At 41.6% G+C, this 27,790-nt stretch overlaps 1 protein-coding gene and 1 long non-coding RNA gene across 2 annotated transcripts in view; one reads left to right on the forward strand and one right to left on the reverse strand.

Annotated features, from left to right (window-relative positions):
• The window catches only part of LOC111826328, a 62,490-nt gene extending 51,711 nt beyond the window's left edge, over window positions 1-10,779 (reverse strand). The window contains exon 1 of the long non-coding RNA XR_002829649.1: window positions 10,685-10,779. This is a non-coding gene — a long non-coding RNA (uncharacterized LOC111826328). The remainder of the gene's footprint in view (window positions 1-10,684) is intronic.
• Window positions 1-27,790, forward strand: part of SPEF2 (sperm flagellar 2) — a 128,744-nt gene that overhangs the window by 72,145 nt on the left and 28,809 nt on the right. The window contains exons 20-30 of the mRNA XM_006090107.3: window positions 1,213-1,287; window positions 4,479-4,627; window positions 6,301-6,428; window positions 6,512-6,650; window positions 7,048-7,185; window positions 11,649-11,800; window positions 13,910-14,090; window positions 19,383-19,530; window positions 21,507-21,635; window positions 23,202-23,340; window positions 26,194-26,423. Of these exons, the coding sequence (XP_006090169.1) occupies window positions 1,213-1,287; window positions 4,479-4,627; window positions 6,301-6,428; window positions 6,512-6,650; window positions 7,048-7,185; window positions 11,649-11,800; window positions 13,910-14,090; window positions 19,383-19,530; window positions 21,507-21,635; window positions 23,202-23,340; window positions 26,194-26,423 (1,608 nt within the window). The remainder of the gene's footprint in view (window positions 1-1,212; window positions 1,288-4,478; window positions 4,628-6,300; window positions 6,429-6,511; window positions 6,651-7,047; window positions 7,186-11,648; window positions 11,801-13,909; window positions 14,091-19,382; window positions 19,531-21,506; window positions 21,636-23,201; window positions 23,341-26,193; window positions 26,424-27,790) is intronic.

Consider the following 27,790-nt stretch of genomic DNA (forward strand, 5'->3'; position numbering starts at 1 on the left):
TATTTCTATGTACTCCTGGTTGTTGGATCTGAGATGTTTAAATGTAAGTGGTATGTGCTATGCATTTACATATTCTTATAACTATCACTTCTAAATACAGTGGGGCCTTGACTTACGAGTTTAATTCATTCCGTGCGGAGCTCGTAACTCAAATTACTTGTATGTCAAATCAAAAAGTGAACGAGTGAGACACGTGATGCTGGGCTGATGTTGTGGCATTCACTGTGACGTTCGCTGCGCCAACTTGCGGTGGGGTATCTGAAGCTGGCTCGTAACCCGAATTTTAGCTCGCAACTCAAAGCAAAAAATCGGCCAAGAGACGGCTCGTATCTTGAAAAACTCATTAGTCGGGACCCTCGTAAGTCAAGGCCCCACTGTACAAAGAATAGGTTCAGATGGGGTCTCTCTCCATCACAGGCATTTAAATTGCCCTATATATTCATCTTTCTACTGAAGAAAAATACTGTAGCACCAGGATAAAGGGAAAAAATGATGAAATTTATTGACTGAATAATGCAGGATGTAGTGAATTTTTTTCAAGGAACTGATTTATTATTTGGGACATCTTATTGACGTCCAGATCATCAGTTTCCCATTTTCTCTCTTCCAATATATTTTGGACTAGATTTCAGGGAATCCATGATAAATATATCCAATCTACCCTTTGCATTGCAAATTATAGTCAATGCAAAATGGAACTGCAGAAGTCACAAGGTAACCAAGTCTGTGGTAGAGGGAAGTTCAGGGATGAGCCATATCAAAGCACGTGGTTATTTAACTCTTCTTCAAGGTGTTTTGGCATCATTCTATTACTGACTCAGTTCTCATGTTGTATAAGGATTCTTCAGTTGAAATAAATCCAAACACAGCCATACGCTTCGAATGGATCTGTGACTAACTTTTAAAACTCTACAGATCTGTTGCAGTGAAGAATTTACAACCAAATCCACTACAAAATGTTGGTGTTAAACTAGGACTAAACTTCTGTGTGACAGAATAGAATAGTTCTAATAAGGCTGTCATTCAAGAACTTCTGAACCACAGGCTGTCTTCTGATGAATTTTAACTCATAGTAAAGGCCTGAGCCATGTTATGGGTTTCACAAATGTAACTGTTTATCTGTGAGAAGTAACATTTGATTGCTTACAAATCATATAGCTCAGACTATTAAAGAAAACCATAAATGATATATATGTGTTGAATTTTATTTAGAACCCCCGCATGGTAAGCAAGACTCGCCTCCAGAAGGAAAGGGGAAGAAAGGTGATACTGCATTCAAAAGAAAAGGTATATCTGATTAAATATAATTCTGCACTTTCTAACTGTCTCAGTGAAAAGCTAGACTATTGGTAAACACTGAATACTCTTCTCAGGCATTTGTAAGCCATACACTCCTGCCGGAGAATATAATCTCATTGTTTCCACAGCCTGGCTCCTAGCAAAGGTCCTGCTGAGAAAAGTGATGCTTGTAAGGAATAATTTCAAGAACATCTAATATACATAATATCCATTCATCACAGATACTATAGGTGTTATCCTTGGGCTAAGCTATGCCATCAGAAAGCTACATACTGAACCTATTTCTTGGGTCCCATGGAATTGCTTTCACTGATAATCACTTTGGTATAAAATCCTCAACGACCTTCATGACATAACATAGCAGTGGAGGTGAAACTTTCATTATACCAATAATAATCTGGTATTATATCTTCTGAAGGGATAGCATGCCCACTACATCATTCCATGACCCCTATAGGAAATCCTCGGTGAGAAATTTCATTTAGAATCAAGGGACAGGAAAATCTTTCTTCCTCTAAGTGGTTAGATAATTAGCTAAAGTATAGCATTTCCTCTTTTTTGTTTTTCTGTCTAAAAGTTTAGAACAGATTAGCGACTCAGATTTAGTATCTATGCAGGGACCTAGGTCTCAGTATCTGCCTTCTAATTCCTCCCCTGGTTTTGACCTTCTACTTTAAGTTGTATTTTTCCTGACCCTAATTTCATTTATGCTTTTTTTTCTATTTTATCTTAACTATTTCTGTGAAATAAGGGGTATATATTTTAAAGTAATTGACAGTTGGTAAAAGGAAATCCCCGCTTCTAAAAGCATGTTAGTTAGATTTATGTTGAAGCTGCTGCAATGGCCAGTTAATTAGAGCTTGAAAGGTAGTTATGGATACAGACAGTTGGCATTTTCCAGGGTGCATTCGAATGGGTTGTCATGAAGTGTGTACCTCTGTTTAACTTTCATTACAAATTGCCAATGTAGTTGCCTCCCAAGAGTGTGCAAAGTTCACAAAATGAAGTGCTAAAAAACAATCTTTATTTTTGGCATTTAAAGATACATAACTATGAATTTCAAAGAGAATATCACCCTTCTCTGATCATATGCCCTGATGGGCTTATGTAACTAGAGCCACTTGGTGAATTAACACTGACATAAAAATTTTAGCTGAAATGTTAAAGGCTATTACTTATGCTCACCTCTCACCTGCTTATACTAATAGGAGAATAATTGTCACATTTACGTGATTCATCCCTTGCTTTCTTAGTGTGATCGACAAAATCAAATGAAGGATTATTACAAAACTAGAGGCCCGGTGCACGAAATTCATGCATGGGTAGGGTTTCTAGGCCTGGCCGGCAATCAGGGCCAATCGGGGCCTTCCTTCCCCGGACTTCCTTCGTTCCGTACCACCCCCTGGTGGTCAGCACATGTCATAGCGAGCAATCAAACTCCCGGTTGAACTCCCGAGGGGACACTTTGCATATTAGCCTTTTACATATATAGATCATCAAAAGTAGGAGTTAATTATACCTATGCATAATAGGTACTAAACCATCAAGTTAGACATAATAGTGCACATGCTCTATGATCATAAAAGTATACAGACTCTAAACAAACAATGAGCAGATACAAGTTCAACCAGTAAAATACATACACTGGAGTGATGTAGTTAGTTCAACTTAAGTAACTCCAGGGACTTACAAAAAAATTTGCTCTTATTTTACTGAAACTCTATTGTGTTTAATAATATTTGAAATAGATGAAGAAGAAAAAGAAACTCATTCCATCTCACATTGATAATTACAAGGTTCTTCTTAGGAATATTTCTTAGAGAAATTTATCTTAAAGTGGCCATAGCATTCTCACTTTTATTGCACCAGAAAGTCAAGTCAAAGGATAAAAAATTATCAACAGAAAAAAAAATAGATGAACATTTTGGTTATTGACTGAACAAAGATTTTCTTAAATTTTTCTAAATTAAAAAAAAAAATCTAGATACAACATTAGACCTGTGGATAATGGATACTCTTTTTAAATATATAAGGAGAACTCACCTAAACTACCCGCAAAATACAATTGCCAATTTCCCCTCTACATATAATCCATATATTTTAACTAGCATTAAAGTAGAAGGTATATTTACTTCCTAAAGAGCATTTTTATTCAAAAAACATTATATACATATATTTTTCAGAAAGAATGTTTTCCCAATTCTACAGGCATCTATAAACTACATCTAGAATATGGATAACTGATCTGAAGATAAGTAGAATTTAAACAGAATGACTTTCTACACTCTGACAACCTCGATCCTTTAAGGACGTAATGTTCTTCCTGAATCAAAGGTGCCTTGGTCAGTCACAGTCTTTTGGATCATTAGGGTGCACTTAACAGGTCTCGTTCCCATCTTGATGCTGAACTGAAAATTAGGTCTCTTCCTCCTCCTTTCTTCCTCTTCTTTCGCCTCCTCTTTCTCCTTCCTCTCTCTTCCCCTTCTCTCCCCTCAGCTGCCCTCCCCTCTCCTCTCCTTCTGTCTCTTTAATGCCTTAATTCAGCCAGGCTATGGCATGGCAATTACCTTTATCCATACTCCCTGACTCCAGCAAGGAATATAGTTTTCCACTCAGAAACCCAATGTCTCATGCAGGGAATGTGGGACTATTCAGGAGGTACCATATGCCTTCTTCTCTTTCCCCGCATCCCTCACCAGCTCTGGAAAACTCCTACAATAACCTCCTCTTCTCCCTCGCCTTCCCTGGGCTTCAAGGAACACCAAGTACCACTTCTGTTATAGCTGCCCTCTTTCTCATTCAGGGTGAAGAGTTTCACGTACCAGTTTTTGCAATAGTAAATGAAATACACTTTTCTCTAGACTCTAAACTTTGTAAGAACTATATGTTCCTTGTGGAAGAAAGGACAGAGATAAAAATAAAATATCAAGTTGCTTGTCATAGCCAAGCGAACAAGAGAGGTTGTATTGCTTTAAAAAAACGAGTATTGGTATTATTGGCTAATGTCTGGGCTGTAGAAAATGAGGTTTATTATTTTTGATTAGTTGATGCTACCCAGAGTTGCTTAAAATGTAATTAATGAATTGCCTGAAGTCCATGGCATTCATATATTTATTCGCCTGCCAGAATCTGGTCCCATTCACCTACTTGTAGTGGAATGATTTATATGCATGTTTAAGGTTCTGCTAAAGGAAAACTGTCAGGAGGAAAAGCATCAGGAAGGAGATCACCTGCTGAATCCACAGTTCAGTCACCTACCCCAATAGTGCCACCACCACCAAAGCCAGGATCGGAAGAATGGGTCTACGTGAATGAACCAATTCCTGAGGTATGGCAGTTTAGATTCAAGCTAGTGGAACATATTCTTTTTATTGTTTACAGTAAGAGTCACACCATTACATACATGTTGATGAATATATTCATCAAAAAACTGAGATGATTTTTTAAGACTATTCATTGAACCACATCTCATCCTTTCTCCACTCCCTCGTTACTGAGTCATGCTTTGAATTGCTGTTGAGTGCACTGTTGTTGAACTGCTGTTGAGTGCAGAAATCAGGGGAGCCAGTGGGTCCTGTGAGGACCCATTTTCTCCCCAGGGACAAGCAGAGATGCAGTTTCCTGGAAAAATGACTTCCCCAGAGCACATACCCAGCAAATTATAGCTCCTTTCCCATGTTCCCATACCCATCATAATGCTTCCAAATGAAGTTTAATCTCTGATTTTCAGAAATAGAAGAAATGTTTGGAAGCTAACTAAGCTAATAAAAGAACAGGTAGTTGTCTGGCCTGAGGACTTTACTAGTAAATGGGTGCACGAATTCAGGTGAGGAGATGCCCGAGGTGAGCCCTGGAAGCTTCATTCAGCCCTTTGTTCTCTGACAACTGCAAAGCCCAGTTGCCACCTGGATACATCTGATTGCCCTAATAGAGAAACCATCTTTGGAAAATCACAGATAGGCCTTTCCTTTAGCGGACCATCTGTGCCAGGCATTTGAGACTCAGTCATGAATTACAGTGATTGTGGTGTTGCTGTTTTTATTGAGGTTTCCTAGGGAAATGGCTTACCTACCCAATTACAACATAAACTCTTTAATTAATTAATTCGTATCGAGGGGGAAATTACCACAGAAAATATGTGAAGATAAGAACATGAAGTTATATAATTATGGATGTGTATAACTGATACCACTAAGCCAAACTATGCTACTTTTTAAAATAAACTGCAGGAAGGCAAATTTCTGCTCAACACAAGGAAGAATTTTCTAGTAACATGAGTTGTGTGACACTTTAGGGGTCGTGCTTAATGCATCAGTGAGGTCCACATAGAGACTGAATAATCTATTTCTAGTATTTGGCATTTCTGAATTGAAGAGAAAATTAAGTCAAATGACCCCATATGTGATTCCCTGAGTAAATAAATGCACAGCCAATAAGAGAATAAGTAATACAGTAAATTTATACTGAAGATCATCAGTTTTATTTCATTTTGATTATTTCTTGGTTTTTAATTATTTATTTGCATTGTTAAAGATAACATAAAAGAAACTTCCAGTTTTCAAGGTGCACAGAACAAGATAAAATCTCTTTGATGAATTCAGAGAAATAACTCATCCTCACTCTGACATGAACACGAGGTGTTCTCTATATAAGGCAATTTCCCAACTTAGGTAAAATGCGACATCTGTGACAATGCAATTCATTCATTCATGCATGCATTCAATAAATGTTTCTTTGGGCACCTACTGTCCCCCAGGGATGTGGAAATTATAGGGAAAACTGTACAGTCTCAAGTAAGACAACCATTGTTCCTGGCTTTATGAGACAGGTAGTCCCAAGAATTAGCTGGGTGAGGGGAAGGAAAAAGGAGCAAGAAGTTTCACAGAGACTTTTTAAATATTAGCAGTTGCATCTTGGCTTCTTGCTTAGTATTGCTCTTTTGACTCAATTATTCAGAATTTCACTTTGAAATGATGATTTGTATGCTTTTCCATTTAACAGGACATGCCTTCATTTTTAGCACTTTACTGGGAACTAATAGAACGTTCCTATGCAAACTCCATCAAATTCGTCCTGAGGAACCTGCGAGAAGACCAGCACGTTGTGCTTGCTTTCTTGTATGAGATTCGGTAAGGAAAGCTGCCAAAGTTCAAATGTTGTAGTTTGCAGGCATGACACGTAAGTACCAGCTCATTCTTTTAATGCCTGACAGAACAAGTTTCCAGCATTTTCTACGGCGTCCAGATCAGAAGCAAGATTTTGTATCTCAATGGCAGGCTGATTTCAACTCTCTTCCTGAGGACTTATGGGATGATGAGGAAACAAAGGCGGAATTACACGAAAGAGTGAATGTAAGCTGCTGGGCCACACGCTCTCTTGTACTGCAGACCCCTAGCCCATGCCCTTCTTGCTTCCCTGAGGTGTGAGGATGAAGAGGGGAATGGCCTGAACACTTAGTCTCAAGAGCGGTTGTGGGAAGGCCCTCCGAGAAGGAGCAAGTTCAGTACAGAAGTGACTGAGTGAGCCATGTGGATATTTGGGGGATTAGTGCCTCAGTCAAGGGGAAAACCCAAGGCAAAAACATGGGCATATGACTTGGTCTCTTTCAGACAGAATAGAAGCAACATAAATATTTGTCGAATGACGTGTATTAAGTCAACATTCTCTTTAGGGACATTTTTAAGACAGGAAAAGGATTTGAGTTTTATTACACTGAGGTAATAAACAGCGATGTTTCTTTCTGCCCAGGATTTACGAGACCGCCTGTGGGACATCTGTGATGCCCGGAAGGAGGAGGCCGAGCAGGAGCGGCTGGACATCATTAGCAATAGCTGGTTGCAGGACTCGACTGCAATACTGATTAACAATTTCTTCTCACTGATGCAGGTAAGAGCGCCGGTCAGGATGACCTCGACTCCGCCTGCCACAGCCATGTTCCTCATGTAAACAAGTCCTTTGGGAATGCAAAGGTCTGTTCAGGGCTCATTTTACTCAATGCGCTCTGCCCGCCCTGAGCTCCAAGCCCAGGAAGTCAGCAGAAAGAAATCATGTTGGCTCCAGCCAAACAAGCACCAGAATTGGGAGCATCTCAAGCAACTACCCACCAGCTCTGCTTCTGGACCACCTAGAGCTGCGGAGGGGCCAGCGGAGATGGTGTCTCTGATGGTTGCTCCCTCGTTAGCCTCTCACATCGGACACCCAAAGTGGCCAGCCGAAGCCCAGGAGAGCAGCTCAGAAGTATGGGCCAGATCAGCCTCAGCAAGCATTTGATGCCAGAAAAAAAGGTTATGCTTGGATTGGAAGAGCAGACCAGTCATGAAAACAACCTGATCAACATATTTGCAGCCTGTTAAATAGCAAGCTGCACTGAACAAGAAGACAGACATTGATTTTTTTTCCCCCCAGGCTACTATCAACAGTAGGGGAGAGAGCACAGACCACGTGTGGCTACCCAGCTCTGCCAAGGATAAGGGCATACCGTTTCTAAGACCTGGGGTGGGGTGCGGGGAACAAGTTAGGCCACCTGTGTTTCTGATCAGCCTTGCCTAAAGGGGGAGTCCACTATGTCCTATGCTCAAGAGGAAGTTGTGCCACTTGGACCAAGGCATCCTCTCAAAGGAGCCGAGACCTAGAGGGCTCTCTTTCTTGATGCTTACATTTCAAAGAGATGGTTCCCAGGTCCTAGAAAAAGACAGCCTGGGTTCTAAAACCGACAAGGTTATCAAAAGATAGCTCAAAGGGACAGAGAAAGGATTTACACTGACAAGTTTTCTAAAGTAAATATACCACCTGGCCAGCATGGCTCAGTGGTTGAGTATCAACCTGTGAACCCAGAGGTCACAGTTCGATTCCTGATCAGGGCACATGCCAGGGTTGTGGGCTCAATCCCCAGCGGGGGGCATGCAGGAAGCAGCCGATTGATGATTCTCTCTCATCATTGATGTTTCTCTCTCTCTCTCTCTCCCTTCCTCTCAGAAATCAATTAAAATATATTTAATAAGTAAATAAAGTAAATACACTAAGAACAAGGGAGGTTAAGAGACTAGGGTTAGGAAGAAGCCTGTCTGACATTTAATCTCTCTAAGGGGAATAAGAAGACTGTTGTGGTCAAGCTGTGTCTACATGAGTGTTCTTTCCTAAGCGAATAGCAGTCAGGGCAGAGAATGGAAAGGGGCCATTTCTAGTCTTCTGCTGATTCACTTACATGAGGACCTACTGCAAAAATGAGAATATTTAGCTGGTAATCGCCGGAGCTAAGGTACAGTAGGTGTTCAATGAATGCTTTTTTAACAAATGTCTGTGAATGCCAGAACAAACCCCTGGTGCATGGCAGGTTGGACCACCGCTGGCCTGAAAAATCAGCAGAAACCTGTGAGGTTGGACCACAGTTGGCCTGGAACAACCTCACCAATGACTAACTCTGGGATCCTGATGGGACCTCCAAGGCATGGATTGTGCAAGAGATTAAAATGATACAACCAAGCAGCTAAAGCCAGTCTGGGTAGCATTCCAGGACATGAGTTTGGGCAAGCAGAGACTGAATGTTGGAACAGGTGTGCCAAACGCTTATAGCAGAAATAACTGAAATCCACTAGTGCAGGTAAAGGGAATAGAGAATTTTTGTGAATCATTCTCAATAGTCTGGGCAATACTTGGAAATGGTATAACTCTGTCAGCAATACCTAGGTTTAAGGAGCTCTCTCTCTCTCTCTCTCTCTCTCTCTCTCTTTCTGAGAAACCGGGTCTACAGCTAAAAGCAACTATGGGGAAAAGAGGATAGCCTATAGCAGTGATGGCGAACCTATGACACGCGTGTCAGAGGTGACACGCGAACTCATTTATTTGGTTGATTTTTCTTTGTTAAATGGCATTTAAATATATAAAATACATATCAAAAATATAAGTCTTTGTTTTACTATGGTTGCAAATATCAAAAAATTTCTATATGTGACACAGCACCAGAGTTAAGTTAGGGTTTTTCAAAATGCTGACATGCCGAGCTCAAAAGGTTCGCCATCACTGGCCTATAGGATACATTTTCTACCAAATAAATTTTAGAGAATGCTATCCTAGATCATTTCTAAGATTCCTGTCACTAAGATTTTAGGACAAGAGAAATAATAAGAAAGCATTATTTACTAGTTATCATGAAGGTGAGGGGAGTCTTGTTCAATTCTGCTTATATGAGAATCCTGGATATAAAATGGCATCTTACTTATGGTTAGCTATAGCTGTATCAAATTCTGCCCTCTTGTATAAAATGACAAAACAATGTTAGCCTAGAGCATTGATACCAGCACTGTGCCAAATACCAATGGTGTAAAGTAGGATCCACTAAACTTAGTCATAATGAAAGAGTTCAGTTCTCTAAGCTAAAGAGGAAATAATTTCCTGGTCTCTCAATTTATTTACCAAATAATGTAATGTTATAGTTTAATGATTAATGATTTTTATAACCTCACAACAATTTCTTCACTTCCCCAACATTATTTGCCAATACCCATTTTGTACACGGGTTGACCTTTGCATGCTGCTCACTGCCAAGGGTTTTGTGCAGGTTCACATGAGTATAGTTTACAAGACTCATTTCCTCACCACTGTTTCTGCAAATCTAAGCACGACAGGTACAAACACTTACTGCCAAACTGTGAAATTAGTCCATATGTGGATATTTTAAAACTCAATTGGGTTTCTTGGCAAGGAAGATGTTTCGTTTTCCTAATCATTTCAAAATGCTAGTTTGAAGTTACTTAAATATATATTTATGTTGAAAATCCAAGAGTAATTCAAGTGTGTCCATAATTTAAAACAACATATGAATGGTAATTCTATTGTAGAACATAGATTCGAATGAACCAAATGAATTTCTTCTTGTTTCATTGTTTTAGCTAGAAAAGTTTGATACTGCAGAGGACAGCTTTTCAGAAGCAATTTGGCTTAGCTTTGGGGGATCAAAACAAACTTATTGAAACCGTTCTTGTCTTTTGTTATAGACTACAATGCAGAGCAGACATGTATTTGTTCCAAACTGAATACGAATTGTACAAGACAGTCTCTTGAAAGTTGTTTTCTTATGAAATAACTGACAACGTTAATTGCTTGGTAACCATGGGGATCCCTTCAGGAACACCCTCGGGTCAGGTGCAGCTAAGGGCTTTGAACACTAGGCCAGCTCCATTCCTTTTAGGGTAGAGGCCTTCTGTAATGGACTGGCTATATGGAGCACATCTGCATGAGAGCTTCAGTCGTTAAACCCTCAGGTACCTGTTTAAGTAGCCCCACTAACTAAAGCAAAGTCCGGGAGGCCGTGTTTACACAACCCAAGAGAAGCACAGATGCGCCGACAAGACTGACACCTGATGGCAGCAAAGGTGGGAAAACTCACGTGTGTCTTGCTGCAAAGGGAAATGACCTGGCTGGCAGGGGGCCACTGGTGAATAACTGATGCTCGCCTCGTCACCAGCTCCTCTGTGCTTCTCCACTCCCCTCAAGGCACCTACTGGCGAAGCCAGCAGAGGGTTTGGCTGGGAGCATGGAGGAGTGATCTTACCCTACATATTGAGCAAGGATGGACCTGTGGCAAGAGAACTGCCCATCATCACTTTACTTTCCTGATTATCCTCTTTCCACAACTAGAGGACCAAGCCTCGTCTTATTTTGTATTTCAGTTGTTTGTATTTGTATTTTACATTTATATTTATAATCATTTTAGTATCTCTCAAATCAACTAACATGGGACCTATGACAGAAGACGCTCAAAATGTTTATTAATGTATTGATTGCTTGAATACAGGACACAGAAAGAATTCTTAATATCAAAATAATGAATAATATACATTACACTACATCAGACATCATGCAATCTTTTGTCACAGTATTAAGAGGCATAGAAATGTTCTTTTTTTAGTGGATTAATCTATAATAATAAAAGCGTAATATGCTAATTAGACCGGACATCCTTCCGGATGACCTTCCGAATGAAGCTGGGGCTGTGAGAGAAGCTCAGGTCCCGGGTGCCAGCCAGCAACTGGAGGGAAACCCGGGTCCCGGTGACAGAGGGAAGCCGGTGCCGGCAGCCAGGGGAAGGAAGGCCTACTCTTGCACAAATTTCGTGCATCGGGCCTCTAGTACTCAGTAAGTACAGAAAATTCAAAGTCACCAGTTTTCTTCAACTTTTATGAAATTTTACACATACACGTGTAGCCAGTTCTCTTTCTTAATTTCCAGAAAATTGATTTCAACCTAAATGCTTTAAAATAGTGCTCACAGAGCTTATATAGAAAGTTTGCACAGATCAGTGTGGGTTTTTTTGTGTGGGGGCGGTATTGACATTATATTTGCTATTAAAGGCAGAACTGAACCGTTTTCAAGATACAAAGAGACTCCTTCAAGATTATTACAAGGGAATGGAAGGCAAAATCCCAATAGAAGACAATAAGAAATTTACTCGCATCCCATTGGTCCAACTGGATAATAGAGAGAGTTTGGAAAGCCAATTTAGGTAAGACTGATTATTATGTCACACTGTAATTTGCCTGAACATAACACTTTAAGACTTTAAATCGAATACTCTCCTGTATCTGCAAATCCAAAATCCAAAAAAGCTCTAAAAACTGAACATTTTTTTCTAACTTCAACTTAGGACTATTGATATGCATTATTTATCCGACTAATGGTGAATATTTACTCATTTTTGCTGCAGAGGTATCGTGTGTTTTGTTATGGAATGTTTCCACAGACTCTGCTACGAATAATAGAAATGATATAGTGTGTATGAACTCTGAATGCTGAAACCAAAGGGATTCTAGTAAGGGATTGTGAGCCTCTGCCGCTTCATCGAAATCTCGAGCTGTTCTGTGTGTATGTGTGTATGTATCATATTATGTCCATGAAAATGGAAGGGGTTATGAGTCTTCTTTTACAGGTAAGAAAATTGAGAAATAGTAAAGACCCAGTCATCTGTGATTATGATGTTAATAAAAGACATGAATGGTCTAACATCGGATTCCTGCCAGTAAGAAAACTAAGTTGGTGGTAAGGGTGGAACAAAAATTATATTTTCAGCCAAACACTCCTGTGAAATACAAAAGTTTTATAAAAAAAAATATTTTATAGACCCAATAGGTGGGGACCGGGAGGGGCAAGATCCCAAACCCTGAGAAGCTACGAACAGACAGCAAAATGTCTTTAAGCCCTAGCCAGTTTGGCTCAGTGGATAGGGCAATGGCCTGCAGACCTAAGGGTCCCGGGTTCGATTCCGGTCAAGGCACATACCTTCATTGCAGGCTTCTCCCCAGCCAGGGCCCTGGTCAGGGTGTGTGCATGAGGCAACTAATCGATGTGTTTCTCTCACATCAATATTTCTCTCTGTCTTTCCCTCTCTCTTCCACTCTCTCTAAAAATCAATGGGAAGATGTCCTCAGGCGAGGATCAACAACACAGAAACAACAAGGCCAGGTAAATGTTTGCTGGGGTTCACAATCCGCCGTCTGCATCACTGCTCTGGCCCCCAGCAGCTGGACTGCCAAACCCAATGCGAGTTCTCCTTTCGCTCCTGACTCCCCTCCACAGGCCTCAGCAAAGGCACCCTCGGAGCGCCTCTCTCTCTCTCACTCTGTCACCCAGAGGACCCCAGTCCCAGCGAGCATCCTGCCCCGAGGCTCTCTCCTGCCCCTGTTGGTCTTTGAGATCCTAGGACCCTGAGGTGATGGACTGTTCCCCTGCGGCTTTGAACGTGCTACATGGAAGCCATAGGATTGCCGGAAGGGAGAGGGAGATGTAGCTCCGTGTTCCCACATCACTTTACAGAACAGGAGACAGCCTTGGCCATGCTAGTGCAAGAGTGGGGAGGCCGCCCTAACAGGTTTGGCTCAATAGGTAGAGCGCTGGCCTGTGCACTGAAGGGTCCCAGGTTCGATTCCGGTCAAGGGCATGTACCTTGGTTGCGGGCACATCCCCAGTGGGGGGTGTGCAGGAGGCAGCTGAATCGATGTTTCTCTCTCATCGATGTTTCTAGCTCTCTATCCCTCTCCCTTCCTCTGTAAAAAATCAATTAAAAAAAAAAGCTGCTCAACTTAAAAAAAAAAGAGTGGGGAGGCTGCTGGAACTCCTCCCCACTCACCGCTGGAACGTGACTGCCCCCCTGGAACCCCCTTGCAGACCCACCACCCCTGTCACACCCCGCTTTCTAACCGTCCGCTTCAGAAAGCCAGATGCGAGTCAGCTGAAAGAAGTGAGGCCCGTTCCACATGGTTTGCTGTTTCCTGTGGGTGATTTGCTCCTGGTTGGAAGTGTATGCCCTGGATAAATTTCAAAGTTGCATTTCATTGCCATCGTTTAATCCCCCTCCTCGCAATTACTAAGAACACACCCTGAAAATTATGTCTTGTCATTGTTTGTTTCCAGTTTCCTCTTGTTTTCCTTTCTAAGACGTTCTAGACCACAAAGATGTGAATGCAGTCTTTTGTCGTCTTTTCTGTATTTAAAGAGCTCTACCAGGAAAACTTTGCAAGTGGAGATTTAAAGCAATACAACAAAATTCACAGAGTAACATAGGCATGGAAAATAAAACTCTGTTAAAGTCTTTATATTTTTTGTTTGTTTTCCAAAGAGTTCCTCTAGTTTCTCGAATATCCATTCCTACGGACATGGCTGCATCCAAACCAAAAGCAAAAGCCATACTGAAGGGCAAGACTGATTATTCGCTAGAGAAAGTAGAGTTCAACTTCGAGGCAGATGAGAAGTTGATAATGGACACCTGGCAGCAGGCTTCCTTAGCAATATCCCACATGGTAAGCTGTGCTTGTTTACATATTTCAGTAATACCCACTCATTAAATGCCAATCTTGGTCATTATGAATAAAAAATTTACACCATGTTTGCAAGCATTGTATACAATATCTCCACTTTTTCTTCTGAAAGAAATATAAAATGAAACAATTAAAACAGCAAACATATGTGCTCAAAAAAGGAATGAACCAACATTTAGGTTATTTTTTATGCTGGGCCAGGCAGGGTTCCAAGTACAGGGCCAATCGGAAGTGTCAATGAAGTGGGTCAAGTGTGAGGCAATAGGGAAGGGTGGGACTATGGCCAAGTGGAAATCACACCTTTGTCTCAAGAGTCATGGGCTACTCGGTCCGAACCAACTTTCCATTGAAGGATGAAGCCCAGTATGATCAGATTTTCAATTTTACAAGAAAAGTTAGAAATTCATATTTTTATATGACACCTACTGATGTTAACATGTTAGAAATTAAGTCAAATTTTTAAAGATTTACCGAGCCAAGCGAAATACGCATCTGCCCGTTAGGCCCCTGGTTTATAACCTCTGCTAGGCATTTTATACAAGTAACCTATGGGGTAAGTATTATTATCCTCTTTACATTGAAAAACCAAGGTCTAGTGAGATTAAGAAACTTGCCCAAGGTCACTCATCAGGTAAGTGTCAAAATGAGATTTGATTCTGGGTCTGTATGATGTCAGAGTTCATGTCCTCTTCTCCTTCCCTGGGAGGTAAAGTAATGATAGTCCTGCCTGCACTGAGCCTGCACCAAATCAGAGAAAGGAAGAGCATACAGGTCACTGTAATCTAGTTCGAGGCTGCATCCCCTACAGAAGGCTCATACGGAGTTCAACTCGGTCGACATTGTTCCCTCATCCTCCAGCCCTGGGCCCACCGATGCAGTTTCCATCTTCGTTCTGTGCCAAGCCTTCTCCGATTTTCCCTGAACTAGCCCATTCCAACAGAAAGCAGTGCCAACTTGCCAAAAGATTTTGTGGAAGAGGTAGAAGAGGATCTTGCATGACAGTCTCTCTTGGCGAGTGATCAGTGCTTCCGGCTGGGCTTTTCTGAGTCCCTCCTGGCCACTCTGCCTCCGGGGTTCTTTTCTCTGGCCCTTGTCCCACAGCAGCCGCAGTGTCCCCCTTCTGTCCCCCGCCCCTCTCTTTTGTTCTCCTACTTGTTTCCTGTCTCTCAAAGGGGGTTGTAAACTCTTGCCATTGTCTTGCTTCTTTTTAAAACCACTCAGTGTGCATTTTGACACACATAAGGAAGGTACATGAAATATAATTGCATGTCCAGATTACATACTCATGGAACCCCCAATGGGGAGAAAGGAGAAGGTCTACACCTGCCAAGTCCTCCATGTGCCCCTTCCCAGCCCTCACCCCTTCATCCCTGCAAACAGGAGCCTCCGTCCTGCCTGCTTCGCAATCATTTCCTTGATTTTCTTTTATTCCCCAAGTCTATACCTCTAAGCAGCATAGTTTAGCTTTGCTTGCCTTCGAGCTTTAAATAAATAGACTCCTACCTTCTGCCTCTTTGTGTCTTCTTTTGCTCAAAAGTATTTGTGATATTCAGCCCATCCCGTTGAGCGTAGCTGTATTCTGTTCAGCGCTGTCACTGTATAGCATTGCATTATACAAATAGATCACAGTTTAACCAGATACACATGTGGGCTCCCTTTTGGATGTCATTGTGGCTACTGCTGCTGTGAACATTCTTGAACTTGTCCCCTGATGTGCACGTGCACCCATCGTTGTGAGGCATGCGTCTGGGCATATGTGCTATCTTCCATGTCAGTGGTATACATAGTGCTTCTGCTTTCAGAGGCAATGCTAGTGTCTTTCCCCATTTTTCTGCAGTATCATCCTTGCCACCACATATCACAAATTATGTCAACTGCATTGCTCTATCTGCCTATCCTTGTACCCAAACCACACGATATTGTACACTGATTTGTTATCTGGATGAGCAAATCTTCCCACCTTGCCATCATTAGTCAAGAGCATTTGGGCTTTGCTAGGCTTTCTGCCTTTCCATACAAGTTTTCACATCAGCTTGTCAAGAGTTAGGACAATGTTGGCTGTAGCTATTTTTTCGTAGTATTTATCAGGCTATGAAACTTTCTTTTCATTTCTAGCTTACTATGAAGGTTTTTAAATGAATTGTGCTAGTAAATGCTTTTTCTGCATCTATTGAGATTATCATGTGACTTTTTTCTCCATTTTATGCTAATGTGAAATATGTTGATCAATTTTATAATGTTAAACTGACATCACATCCCTGGAATAAGTCCAGCATTGTAATGAAGCCTCGCCCTTCTTGCACATTGCTGAATTTGTCTTCCTAATAACCTGTTTTGGATTTTTAAATTTTGAACAAGTAATTTCAGCATCCAGGTAAAACTAGCCTCATAAGTTGAGCTGGGATATACCTTTTAAAGATTTTTGTGGAAGTTAGAATTTTTTCTTCTTGAAATGTTTGGTAGCATTTGCCAATAAGACACCTAGGCTTATAGGAAGTTTGTAGAAAGTTTGTATGAAGAGTTTCTGTTGCTCCCTCCACACAGGGATTCATTTTCTTAAATAGATATAGGGTAATTTCTATTTTCGCGTCTTCTTGGGAAGAAACCTGGGTTGGTTTTGGTAAGTTTTGTGTTGCTAGAAATTTTTCCATTTCTACATTTTCAAATGTATTAGCATGAAGTTCTTTAAAATATATTTTTATGTTTGTGTTACTATAACACAGTATATTATCTATTTGATAATATCTTTGTGCCTTCCCCCTTCCTTGATCAGCTTACCCAGAACTTTATCAATTATATCAGTCTTTTCAAAGAACTAACGTCCAACTTCATTAATTCATTTTACTTTGTGTTTTTTTCCCTTAATTTTATTTTTTTCCTCATTATTTTTGGGGGGATTATTTTCCCATTCAAACCCTCTAGTAAACTGACTAGATATCGCACCCTATATTTTCAATGGGCATTAACCATTTCAATGCCTTGGCTAATGCCATTTCTCTTTCCTAAACTTTGTTTTTCCTTCCTTTTTCACATAAATTCTACACTTTCTTTAAGTCTTCAGCACTAGTTTATACCTTGGTTCCTGACCAGTTGGTTGCCTGTTTTCGGAAGTCCTAGTCTTCTATGACCTGTGCTCTTCCAATTCTTTTAACAGTTATTGCCTCTCCCATTCATTTGGATCTTATTATCTAGACCAGTGATGGCGAACCTATGACACGCGTGTCAGAGGTGACACGTGAACTCATTTTTTTGGTTGATTTTTCTTTGTTAAATGGCATTTAAATATAGAAAATAAATATCAAAAATGTAAGTCTTTGTTTTACTATGGTTGCAAATATCAAAAAATTTCTATATGTGACACGGCACCAGAGTTAAGTTAGGGTTTTTCAAAATGCTGACACGCCGAGCTCAAAAGGTTCGCCATCACTGATCTAGATCATTGTTTTAATTTTTACTTTTTTATTATCTTGAATACTAACTAGATTCTAAAACTGTTATATACCCTACACCTAGATAATGCCCACATCTAACATGGCACTAAGCCCTGAATGCTGCTGTTTCCCTACCGATAACGCTGATGTTAATATTAGTGATGCTGGCAATCACAGTGGTGATCACCACAGAAACCACAAAAGCTATCAAGCACCAGAGAGTAGGAAACCAGAGCTAGGAGTTCCAGGAAAAAAAGGGAGGTATGAATTATTATTTTTATTGCTAATGGAGCTGCATAAACATAATTTGCAAGTCTTGTGAGTCCCATTAAAGTTACCTGGTGGAAGTGACATTTTAAAATATGACACGTAGACATTTTACATTTGTAAAACACTGTTAGAAAGAGAAGATGCTACAGCACAAAGAGCACTGGCTACCCGTCTTGATGAAGCTATGTGATTTTAGGAAAGTCTGAGTCTTCTATTCCTTCAATGTATAACATGGAAGACATTCTACCTACCTTCTCTTTCTCGGATGGTTGAAAAGATTTCATGAAATAATGTATATGAAAGTGTTTGGGAAATTTTAAGTGTAGCAGATCATTTTGTTAAGATATTCAAAATGGGACTACTTTCCTTCTGGAGCTTTAAAAAACACGTAGAAAGCATAGGAGAGAGGATCGTTTGCGAATTAATATTATTCATAATTATTTTGAATCCTGCTTTTATGTTTCTAAGAGGCATGTATGACTTTGATGTCACATGACCTTAAGGAGATTGTGAGTTCCTCAAGGAAAGGAGAGGTTTGCTGGGATGAAGAGAAACTGAGAGTTTCCTGAGTAGAGGAAGCTAAGAAGCAACAGTGAGGTGAGCCTGTAGGACAGGTCCTCCTCAAGCACTGCAACTTCCTGGGCGACGTCTGGTCTTCGAGTAGAATGAAGCTCAGGATTCAAGTGTCCAGGAGCCCAGTCCATACAGGGCATGTGCTTCCCAAAACGACTTGGGGAGCATGAAAAGTTCTTACCCATTTTATGCATAAAACAAAGATATGCATAAAATACATAGACAGATACAATCTCTCCTGCAGTATTAAAACATCATGCGGGGGGGGAGGGGGAGGGTGATGGGAAAACTATTTTTAAAAATCCAAAGGGAGTAGCCCTGGCCAGTGTGGCTCAGTTGGTTGGGCACCATCCCGTGCACAGAAAGGTTGCTGGTTCAATTCCCAGTCAGGATACATGCCCAGGGTTGCAGGCTCAATTGCCAGTAGGAGGCGTGCAGGAGGCAGCCAAATGATGTTTTGATTTCACATTGGTGTTTCTCTCTCTCCCTCTCTCTCTCTCTCTCTCTCCCCCTTTCCCTTCCTCTCTCTATAAAAGTCAATTTAAAAATCTTAAAAAAAAATTCCAAAGGGGGTCAATAATAATAATAGAATGTATATTGAGAGACACTGATATAGGGGAATGCCCCTGATTGAAGGCCAAGAAATACTAGGAACTGGGGAGGACAGGGGTAGCTAGGTCCATAGGGTCTGAGATTTTTTTCAAAGGGGACTTTTGCATAACCAGGGAGCTGTCATGGTCTGGAGGCGGCAATGAGGAGACGTAGGGTGCACCCCCCGCAGGCAGGGCTTGGGAAGGTGAGCAGCCTCCACAGGGAGCTGCCTCTCGGGACCTGGCCAGGTTTCCATCAATTAGAATGCTGCAGTGTGCGCGCTGGAAAGCCTGAACACAGGCCATGGTGGTTTGCGGTGGCTTCAGTGGAACCACCTGAGGACTAAAGCTGAAAGGTTACCATATTTCACAATGTTGCCCTCACTGAAATATTGCTCTTATACAACCAGGTGGCTGCTGAAATTCATCAGAGGCTCCTGGACGAGGAGAAAGAAAACCAGCCAGCAGAAACCAAAGAAAAATCTCCTCAGACGAACGCTAACAAAAAAGCCAAAAAGGAACCGCCCAAGAAAAGACCTTCATTAAAAAAAGAGAAAGGTATTCATGGTTTGGGCATCCAGAACTGTGGCTGCTTAAGCCTCACCTTGGTGGGAACCCAGCATTTAACCACGCACATAGCCTCTAGGTTTAACTTAGAGACCCAGGTTCCTGGGAACTGAGGCACCTAACCCTAACCCTAACCCTAACCCTAACCCTAACCCTAACCCTACCTAACTTGTTTATCCAAGCAGCCATGCATAGCCAGGGTAGAATTAGCCTCAACGGCAGTTTTGAACATGCTAGCAGAACTCCAAGATGACACACTGTGATCTGAAAAGTGTGTGCCAAGCGGCTGACACTCGCTGCAGTAACCAAGAGAAAGTGAAAAGCTAATTCTGTGCATGTACCTTTAAGGTTTAATTCAGGTTTTTTTCAAGCAAGTCCTTCTCTCCTCGAGGCCTCCTGGAGAGTCAAGAGACCTCCCCTTAACCTTGGGGATGAGCCCTGCCACAGCATTACCTCCCTCCCCCCCCCCCCTCCCGAATGCTTCCTCGTGTACATTTCTGCAGGGACGTGGGGCAAGAGAGGAGGAGATGGAAGCACATGCACACAGTCACTCCACTCAGCAGTTGCTCATAATGTGCGTTAGGCACCCGCTATGTGAAACACACTCCCATGGGTGCTGGGGACACAACGGTGAATTCTAGAGAAACCAGAGCATGGCCCCTCGCCCGATGGGACTGGAGTCTAGCAGCAGAGATGGGCATTTGGCATCTCATTGTTCTTCGGGAGGGGAGGTTCAAGGTCACCCCACTCCATCTGAGGGGCAGGGAAACACTTCCCAATGGAGTCCACTTAAGCAGCCATGGGTGGGAGGGAGGGGTGTGGGTGGTGGCACTTGACACAAATGGAAGAGTAGCACCACGATAAAGGACACACCAGTTCAGTTCATCTCAGATGATGAAAAGAGAAGATATAGGCAACACTCGAAGGAAATGCTTCAAATCACTCTCATGGAATCACTAGTCACATCCCGTCTCTTCATTTCACAGATGATAAAACAGAAATGCAGATGAAGACGCTCTCTTTCACCGGTAACTTATACATAGATCCACTGTTGTTATCAATACATCTTATTACAATTTCTTAGTTTACACTTAAGTCTTCTTCAAAAGATTTAAACCCCTTGCGGGAGGTCCTCCAAGAACTACTTACTGAACTTAGTAGAATTATGTAAACTGGGCCCACAACTAAGAATCACACTGTGAAATCCTCCAATACTGACAAACTCTCAGGTTCTAATGTTCTTATGCAATCACTGAAGTACTTGTAGTTAAGTGCCAGTTGCAAGGTAATTAAGTAGACTACAGATTCTTGACCATCAGCTACCTTTCAGCCATATGATCCTCTGGTCTTTTCTTGATGAAGACCATGGAAACACTTGGCTAATGTAAGTAATCCTTACAGAGCTGTTCTTCTACAGGTGGCTAATGGCATCCACGGTGCATTGAGGTTTGCCAATTTCTGTCCCCATACTCTAAATTGCAACCTCTTTGGAGTTGGTCTGGAACCATGTCTGCACTTGCTGCACAACCTCATTTTCCCACGATGCCACACAAATAGGGCATTTTTATCTGTGTCCAGCCCAGATGCCACGTGGAGAGTTCTCAGGGAGACACTATCAATATTTCACACTCACACTACCAGGACCAGGGTTTTCTCCTTTCTAAGTCACAGCAGCGGTTCTCAACCTGTGGGTCGCGACCATTGAAAAATACTAGCATATCAGATATTTACATTACGGTTCATAACAGTAGCAAAATTACAGTTATGAAGTAGCAACGAAAATAATTTTATGGTTGGGGGTCACCACAACATGAGGAACTGTATTAGAGGGTCGCGGCGTTAGGAAGGTTGAGAACCACTGCTAGAGGGTTATAGCTCTACACATTTTACTTTATACTCATTTTGTCCAAGTACCATGTGTGCACACTTGTCTACTGTAAGCTTATTGGGTTTCATTGGCCTCTCAGGTAAATCACCACCTACAGCAGAGGCCACTCCTACAGCACTGTCCCCAGAGGACATGCTCGAAATCCAAAAGAAGAATGAACTGAGAGTCAAAATAAAGGAGGAACACATTGCTGCCCTGCAATTTGAAGGTAACAATTAGAAAGAACTAAGATGATCCTTTTCAGTAGAAAATAGACCAGTAGGCAAATAGCCCACAGCCAGCTCAAACTGTGTCTTCAGGGACACAAAGCAAACTGAAAAGTACAGCATTCAGTTGGTTGTTTTCCTGTGACCATAGGAAGACCAGATCTGACTGTTGTACAATTGTCTGCTAGGATCTCAAAGAACAACAACAACAATGAGACTTTGGGAAGGGGTTAGGAGAGTAGCAATAATGTATAATCTCAAAGAATAGAAACACAGAATATTCTAGAGTTGGTGTGATTTTACAGATGGAAAGAAGGCTAGGTAGGTGGCTTGGTATTCTAGTAAGAATTACTTAGGCATCTCATTAGAAAAATAAAACCTACCCAAAGTTGAACAGGCCCTGAAAGTGAATTATTGGGACCAAAGCCCATAGGAGAGCAAGTCATGGATCAATAATGTCCAAGGACCTCCTCTCTGAATAGCAATGACTCTACAAGACAGTCTCCTCTGGGCTCCTTGAGTTGTCTTATAATGCATTGCTAAGTGGGACTTGAAAAGGTCAGGAAAATGAGCAAAAGTATTCTAATTGGAAAGGAACTATGGTAAATATAGTAGGTGACAAAATAATAACATTACGTTATTAGGTCAGCTAGGACACATTAACTGCTCAATGACCGTTAACTATTACTGATGTTTTCCATCCCTTGCTTCTCTCCTCTTCTCCTTTTCCCCCATCCCACTACCATCTGCTTCCATATCCCAAGACTTCCCAGCAGGTAAATTGAACACAGGAAGTAAGTTGAACATAGAAAGATCGGTGGGGTCAGGAAAGGCAGGACACATCTTCTCTCCCACTGCCCATCTCCACCTCTGCTTTCAGTAGTTAAGTCTACTTCATCTTTCAGTTCATTCATACATGACCCCTGCTGTGGTTAATTCCCTCCTTCACACAATAAATGTCTATTGGGTTTCCACTATGTGCCAGTCCTGTAACAGTTGCTGGGAACACATTAATATATACACAAACACAAAACTAACAAAATTAAAACCCAATATGTTGTGATGTTGAAAGTTGGTTTACAGGACAAAGGGAGCATTGGGGGCGGGGGGAGGAATGTCAAGAAAGACTTCCTAGCAGGTGAATTAATGCTTGAGCTAAACTGGTAGAATGTGGAGAAGTTTGCTCTGGGACACATGAACTTGACCCTAGTTTTCCCAGTGCTGAGAAAGACAATGGCACTGTCATCCCAAATCAATAGACTCCCCCTTTAGAAATTAGGACATTATCTATTTGTGTTTTTCCATTCCAATTTGTCAAAGAGAATATTATTCTGAGGTGTAATAAATGTAAAGCTCTACAGTTTTGGTTTAAATAAACTGTCAAGTGTCTCTACCACATCTGCTTTTCAATGAGATATTCAATGAGGTATTATCCATATTTTTAGATTAAATGTGTGTCTAAAGTTTCACAAATCGAAGCATGATTGTTTTAAAATTTGACTTCAGTTCATCAGAATATGCATGTACATATAATACATTAAAAAATCCTTATTTCTCTTTTTAAATAGAGATAGCCACCCAGTTCCGACTTGAGCTAATAAAGATTAAAGCATTGGCTCACCTTGAAGATCTAGTAACGAAGGTGGTTGATGTATATAAACTCCTGGAAAAGTGGCTTGGTGAGAGGTACTTGCGTGAAATGGCCAGGTAAAGTACTGCAGGACTCTTTAAAAATACACTTCGGTAACTTCTGAAGACCAAAATTGACAACAATTTTTAAGGTGTATACAAATGCAAATTACATTTACAAATAGAGATTTTGACCTTTTAGACAATCACATGTATCTTTGTATTGACTCTTTTTTTCAAATGGTAAATCACATTTCAAAGGGTTGTATTGCAATATCCAGTCTTGCACATAATTTAAGAGCCTGGCTTTCACACTGCTCAATGAGGACCTAGTTTACAAGGTAAGAGTATAGGTAATCTTTAGATACCTTTCAGAAGTAAGGTAATGTTTCATATCTTTCTAATGCCAGGCTTATTACTAGTCAGGGCCAGTCAATGGGAGGCTGAGAAGTCATGACATGTTTTACTCGTCATGCTGGTCCCCTGGGAAGGGTAATGATCCCCTGCTCCGCTTTTCCGTTGGGTTCCAAAGGCTTTCCAGACTCTCGCTGCTTGTGAGGGGCAGTGAGCCTCCTCCTCTTAATTCTCCCCTAAAAAGGAGTAAAGAACCATCTGGGCAGCGTGAAAATAGCCCTCAGGAGACCTGGGCTCCCACTTTGTCCACAAATGAGCAGCGTTCCTGATCGCCGCAGGCCGGCTTCATCTGTAAAAGGAAGCGCTCCAACTGGAGTATTTCCCAGGCTTCTACTAGATATAGATTCTGATATACGAGAGTTGGCAGCAAACATTAACTAAACATTTGGAAGTTGCTACGTACATATGGCAAATCCTGGATACAGATGGCAAGTACTCTCAGAGGCAAAAGAGATGGTTGTTATGGCTTGTTTTCTCCAATCCTTGTCTCATAATGAAAGTTCTGTTGTAAAATATTTATCCCAGCTGTTTATATCTGTTGCTTTATGGTAACACACACACTCACACACACACACACACACACACACACACACACTCACACACTCACATACTCACTCCATTGGTAACCTTACTGTAGTCATGCTTACAATGATTTCACTGAACAGCCAAGTCAGTCAGTTACTCATCAGCAACTCAGAGCACTGACGCGCAGGTCTGTGCTCTGCCTGTCCCTTAGCAATGAAAGCCTGTCATCTTCATTCTGAGGAGTCACAGCTCTCACCCATGAGCCATCACATGTAAATGCTCTTCATTTTTATCAGATCTGCTCATAGTTCTCAGGTGCATATTATGTATCTGCATATCTCTGATCTCTGAATGTGGCCACAAGAAGTTGAAACGTAGGGCTGCTCAGCTGAGCTTTCTATTTTGGTTATTGCAAAAATCCTTCAGGGATTAAAAATAAAATAGGGCTTTCAGAATCCTTGGAACTTCGAATCCCATTTTTCATTTTTCTAGCATTTTCCCCCTCCCATTCTTGCTAAGGTTGCTCTTGGTAACCTTTTACCAGATGGCCTGCTTACTATGATATCCTGCTCATGGCTTGCTCTCTGACTGCATTTGGAGTCCCTCCCACTCACCAGTTGTAGGCTCAGCCATCCAATGCCCTCCTCCGCCCCTCAGCACACTAACACCGTCAAGTCCAAACTAATTAGATAACATACTCTATGGACACTCACCAACATGGTATGCTGGAGTTAAAGTGAAGGGTATCATTGGAAAGAAAGCAATTCATACTACTTTTTAACAATTTCAGTATGTGAATGTTTTGGTATTCCTAAATTCTGTAAGAACAGATTAAACATGCATTTTTTTCTATTATGTTCAATCTGTGTTGCAAGCTATGACCAAAATCCTCCCAGTAATACAGTGATACAGTACTTACCTATAAAACTTTTTTGGCCTTTAATAGAGCTGTAACTATAATCCCCAATGCAGCTTAAATCCATGCCCTATGTGATTTCACTTTTATAGCCATGAGGTATGGAGTTGTGTGTAATTGGCTCCATGGCAAAGATAAGGGTATTAAGAGAATTCAGTAAGGAACCCAAGTACCCATGGCTAGGGAGTGGCCTGGAATGAGAGCTCAGCCCAGCGACCACAGTGGTCCCTAACTATCACTACTTAGCCTTCAGTTTATATATGCTTATATAAATTTGATTCACTTAATAATTTATCTTGATTCCACATGAGCATGTTATTCCAACAGTCATATATTACAAGTGTGTTTTTTTCTGGCATATAACCATACTAGAGGCCCGGTGCATGAAATCCGTGCATGGGGTGGGGGGTGGGGGAGCAGGGGCGGTGTCCCTCAGCCTGGCCTGCACCCTCTCCAATCCGGGATCCTTCTCGCAATCTGGAACCACTGGCTCCTAACTGCTCACCTGCCTGCCTGATGTTCTAACTGCTCCCCTGATGGCCTGATGGCCCTAACTGCTCTCCCCTGATGGCCTGATGGCCCTAACTGCTCTCCCCTGCTGGCCTGATCCCCTTAACTGCTCTCCCCTCCTGGCCTGATACCCTAACTGCCTAACTGCTCTCCCCTGATGGCCTGATCCCCCTGGACAATTTGCATATTCCTCTATTATTAGTATAGATTCTGGTTCATACTTAGAATGAAATATATCACTTGACATATCTCGCTTATGCAATAAAATATCTTCTAATACAAATATAACCTTATTTAATATCCCTTCTTGTTTAGCTTTATATAAAACACGTGGTTGTAAGCTCTACCACAAGCATGTATTTTGATTCTAATCTGCATTTATTTATCTATACCCTGCCTCTTCAGAAATGGATTTGAGGAGGAGTTAGAATTTTTAAATTTGTGTATTGAATTGTCTAACTTAGCCATAGAATATCATAACTTTGTGTGTGTATCGAATAAGCAAGCAGTGTTAACTTCATGGGGTCTTCACTGGCAATAACCCTTTCCATTTTTTCCACTTTCAGTGTGGAGAAACTAACTGAGATAGCTCGCTATCACATTGAAACGGCTACGAAAATTCAGAACGAACTTTATTTAGACCAGGACGGCTTCTTCATTAATGGCGACATAAAAGTCTTCCCCGACCCCACTCCTCCGGTTCGCCCTCCGCCCGTGGAGAGGGAAGAGAATGGCACCCTGACCATCGAGCAGCTGGACACTCTGCGAGACCAGTTCTCAGATATTGCACCCAAAGGTAAGGAAGACGATGGCTATGAAAAGAGCCCAAAGAAGGTCAGGATTCGCCAGGACGGTAAGCACTTGCCCACAAGCGCAATCAGCCCTCTGGGATTGCACGGCCCCAAAATGAGCCCTGGCTTTGTTGTAGTCCATCTCTTGTTTGCTTCATACAACATAGATCTGAATTTAACAAATGGAAGGAAAACAGTGGCTAACTCTTTGGCCGTGTGGTGATCATCATTCCTGGCTGGTGAGTTGGTAAATTGGAGCAGTGCTCCATTCAGCAATGGAGAGACGGGTTCATGTGTGCTTCTGCTTTAGGCTTTGTACTGGGATTGTGAGTTTGTGGAAGTGGATATTGAAGATTATCAACCACTCTTAATCCCTTTCAGAAGGGGCCTTAGTAGCTATGATGATAACCATAATGCGTTCTTAGATCCAACCTTAAAACCAGAGTTTGTATTTCAACCAAAAGTTTAAAAATAAATAACAAAAAAGAAGCTATAACTTGACATGTGTATGTCTCAGATAACTCTAGAGACCCTTGGGATTAAAAGATGTCAACTGATACAGTTATCTATTTTCAGAGTATGGTAGAGTACAACAGCTTTCAAAGTATGGTAGAAAGGGGAAGGAAGGGAGAAGGAAGACAAGGAAGCAGGGAGGGGGAGAAGGAGGGAGTTATATTTTTAACAAAGTAGGTGTCAAAGGAAAACCACTTGCCCTGGGGACTTGGAGTGAAATTTGCATAGGCAAGCGAAAAAGAAGAAGACCTAGACATCTATTTAGGTTCTTTCTGGAACAGAATATGAACTTTATAAACGTACTCAAGAATGAAAAGCGAAGGAGAATCAGTGTGTAGGGAGGTTGGTCAGGCAAAATTTTGTGCAACTACAAGTTGGAGGGAGGAACCGAAAGAAGTGAAGAGTGACTTCATGGCAAGGTTACGGGGGGGGGGGAGGATTTAAAGTTGGGGAACAGTTACTAGGAAGTGTGTGTATATGAGGCATGAGTTGGGGTGTTTCAGGAAAGGGCAGGACCCTGCTCTGCTGCTCCTTCCCCATCTGCATGAGCTGCAGGCAAACGGATAGGGAGGCCTCCTCTGTCTGGGGAGCCACCTCCACCCACCCAAGCTGGGGACTTAACCCCGGTTTACGGATGCTGGTTGTGCTTCATGCAGAATTTCCAAGGCTGTATAATACTGAGGGACTTGTGAATGTTGATGGTTCAAAATGAGTTACAGTCTATGAGCAAGCAGTTCAATCCCTTTTCTTTATTATTAACTCAAGTATACCATTTGGGGGAAAAAATATCTATTGGATATTTTGCTTCTTAAGTACATGTAAAATACTTTGCACAGCATTTGGGTAGTCTACCAACAGA

This window comes from Myotis lucifugus, unplaced genomic scaffold, assembly GCF_000147115.1.
Source record: "Myotis lucifugus unplaced genomic scaffold, Myoluc2.0 scaffold_68, whole genome shotgun sequence".
NCBI classification, from domain to species: domain Eukaryota; kingdom Metazoa; phylum Chordata; class Mammalia; order Chiroptera; family Vespertilionidae; genus Myotis; species Myotis lucifugus.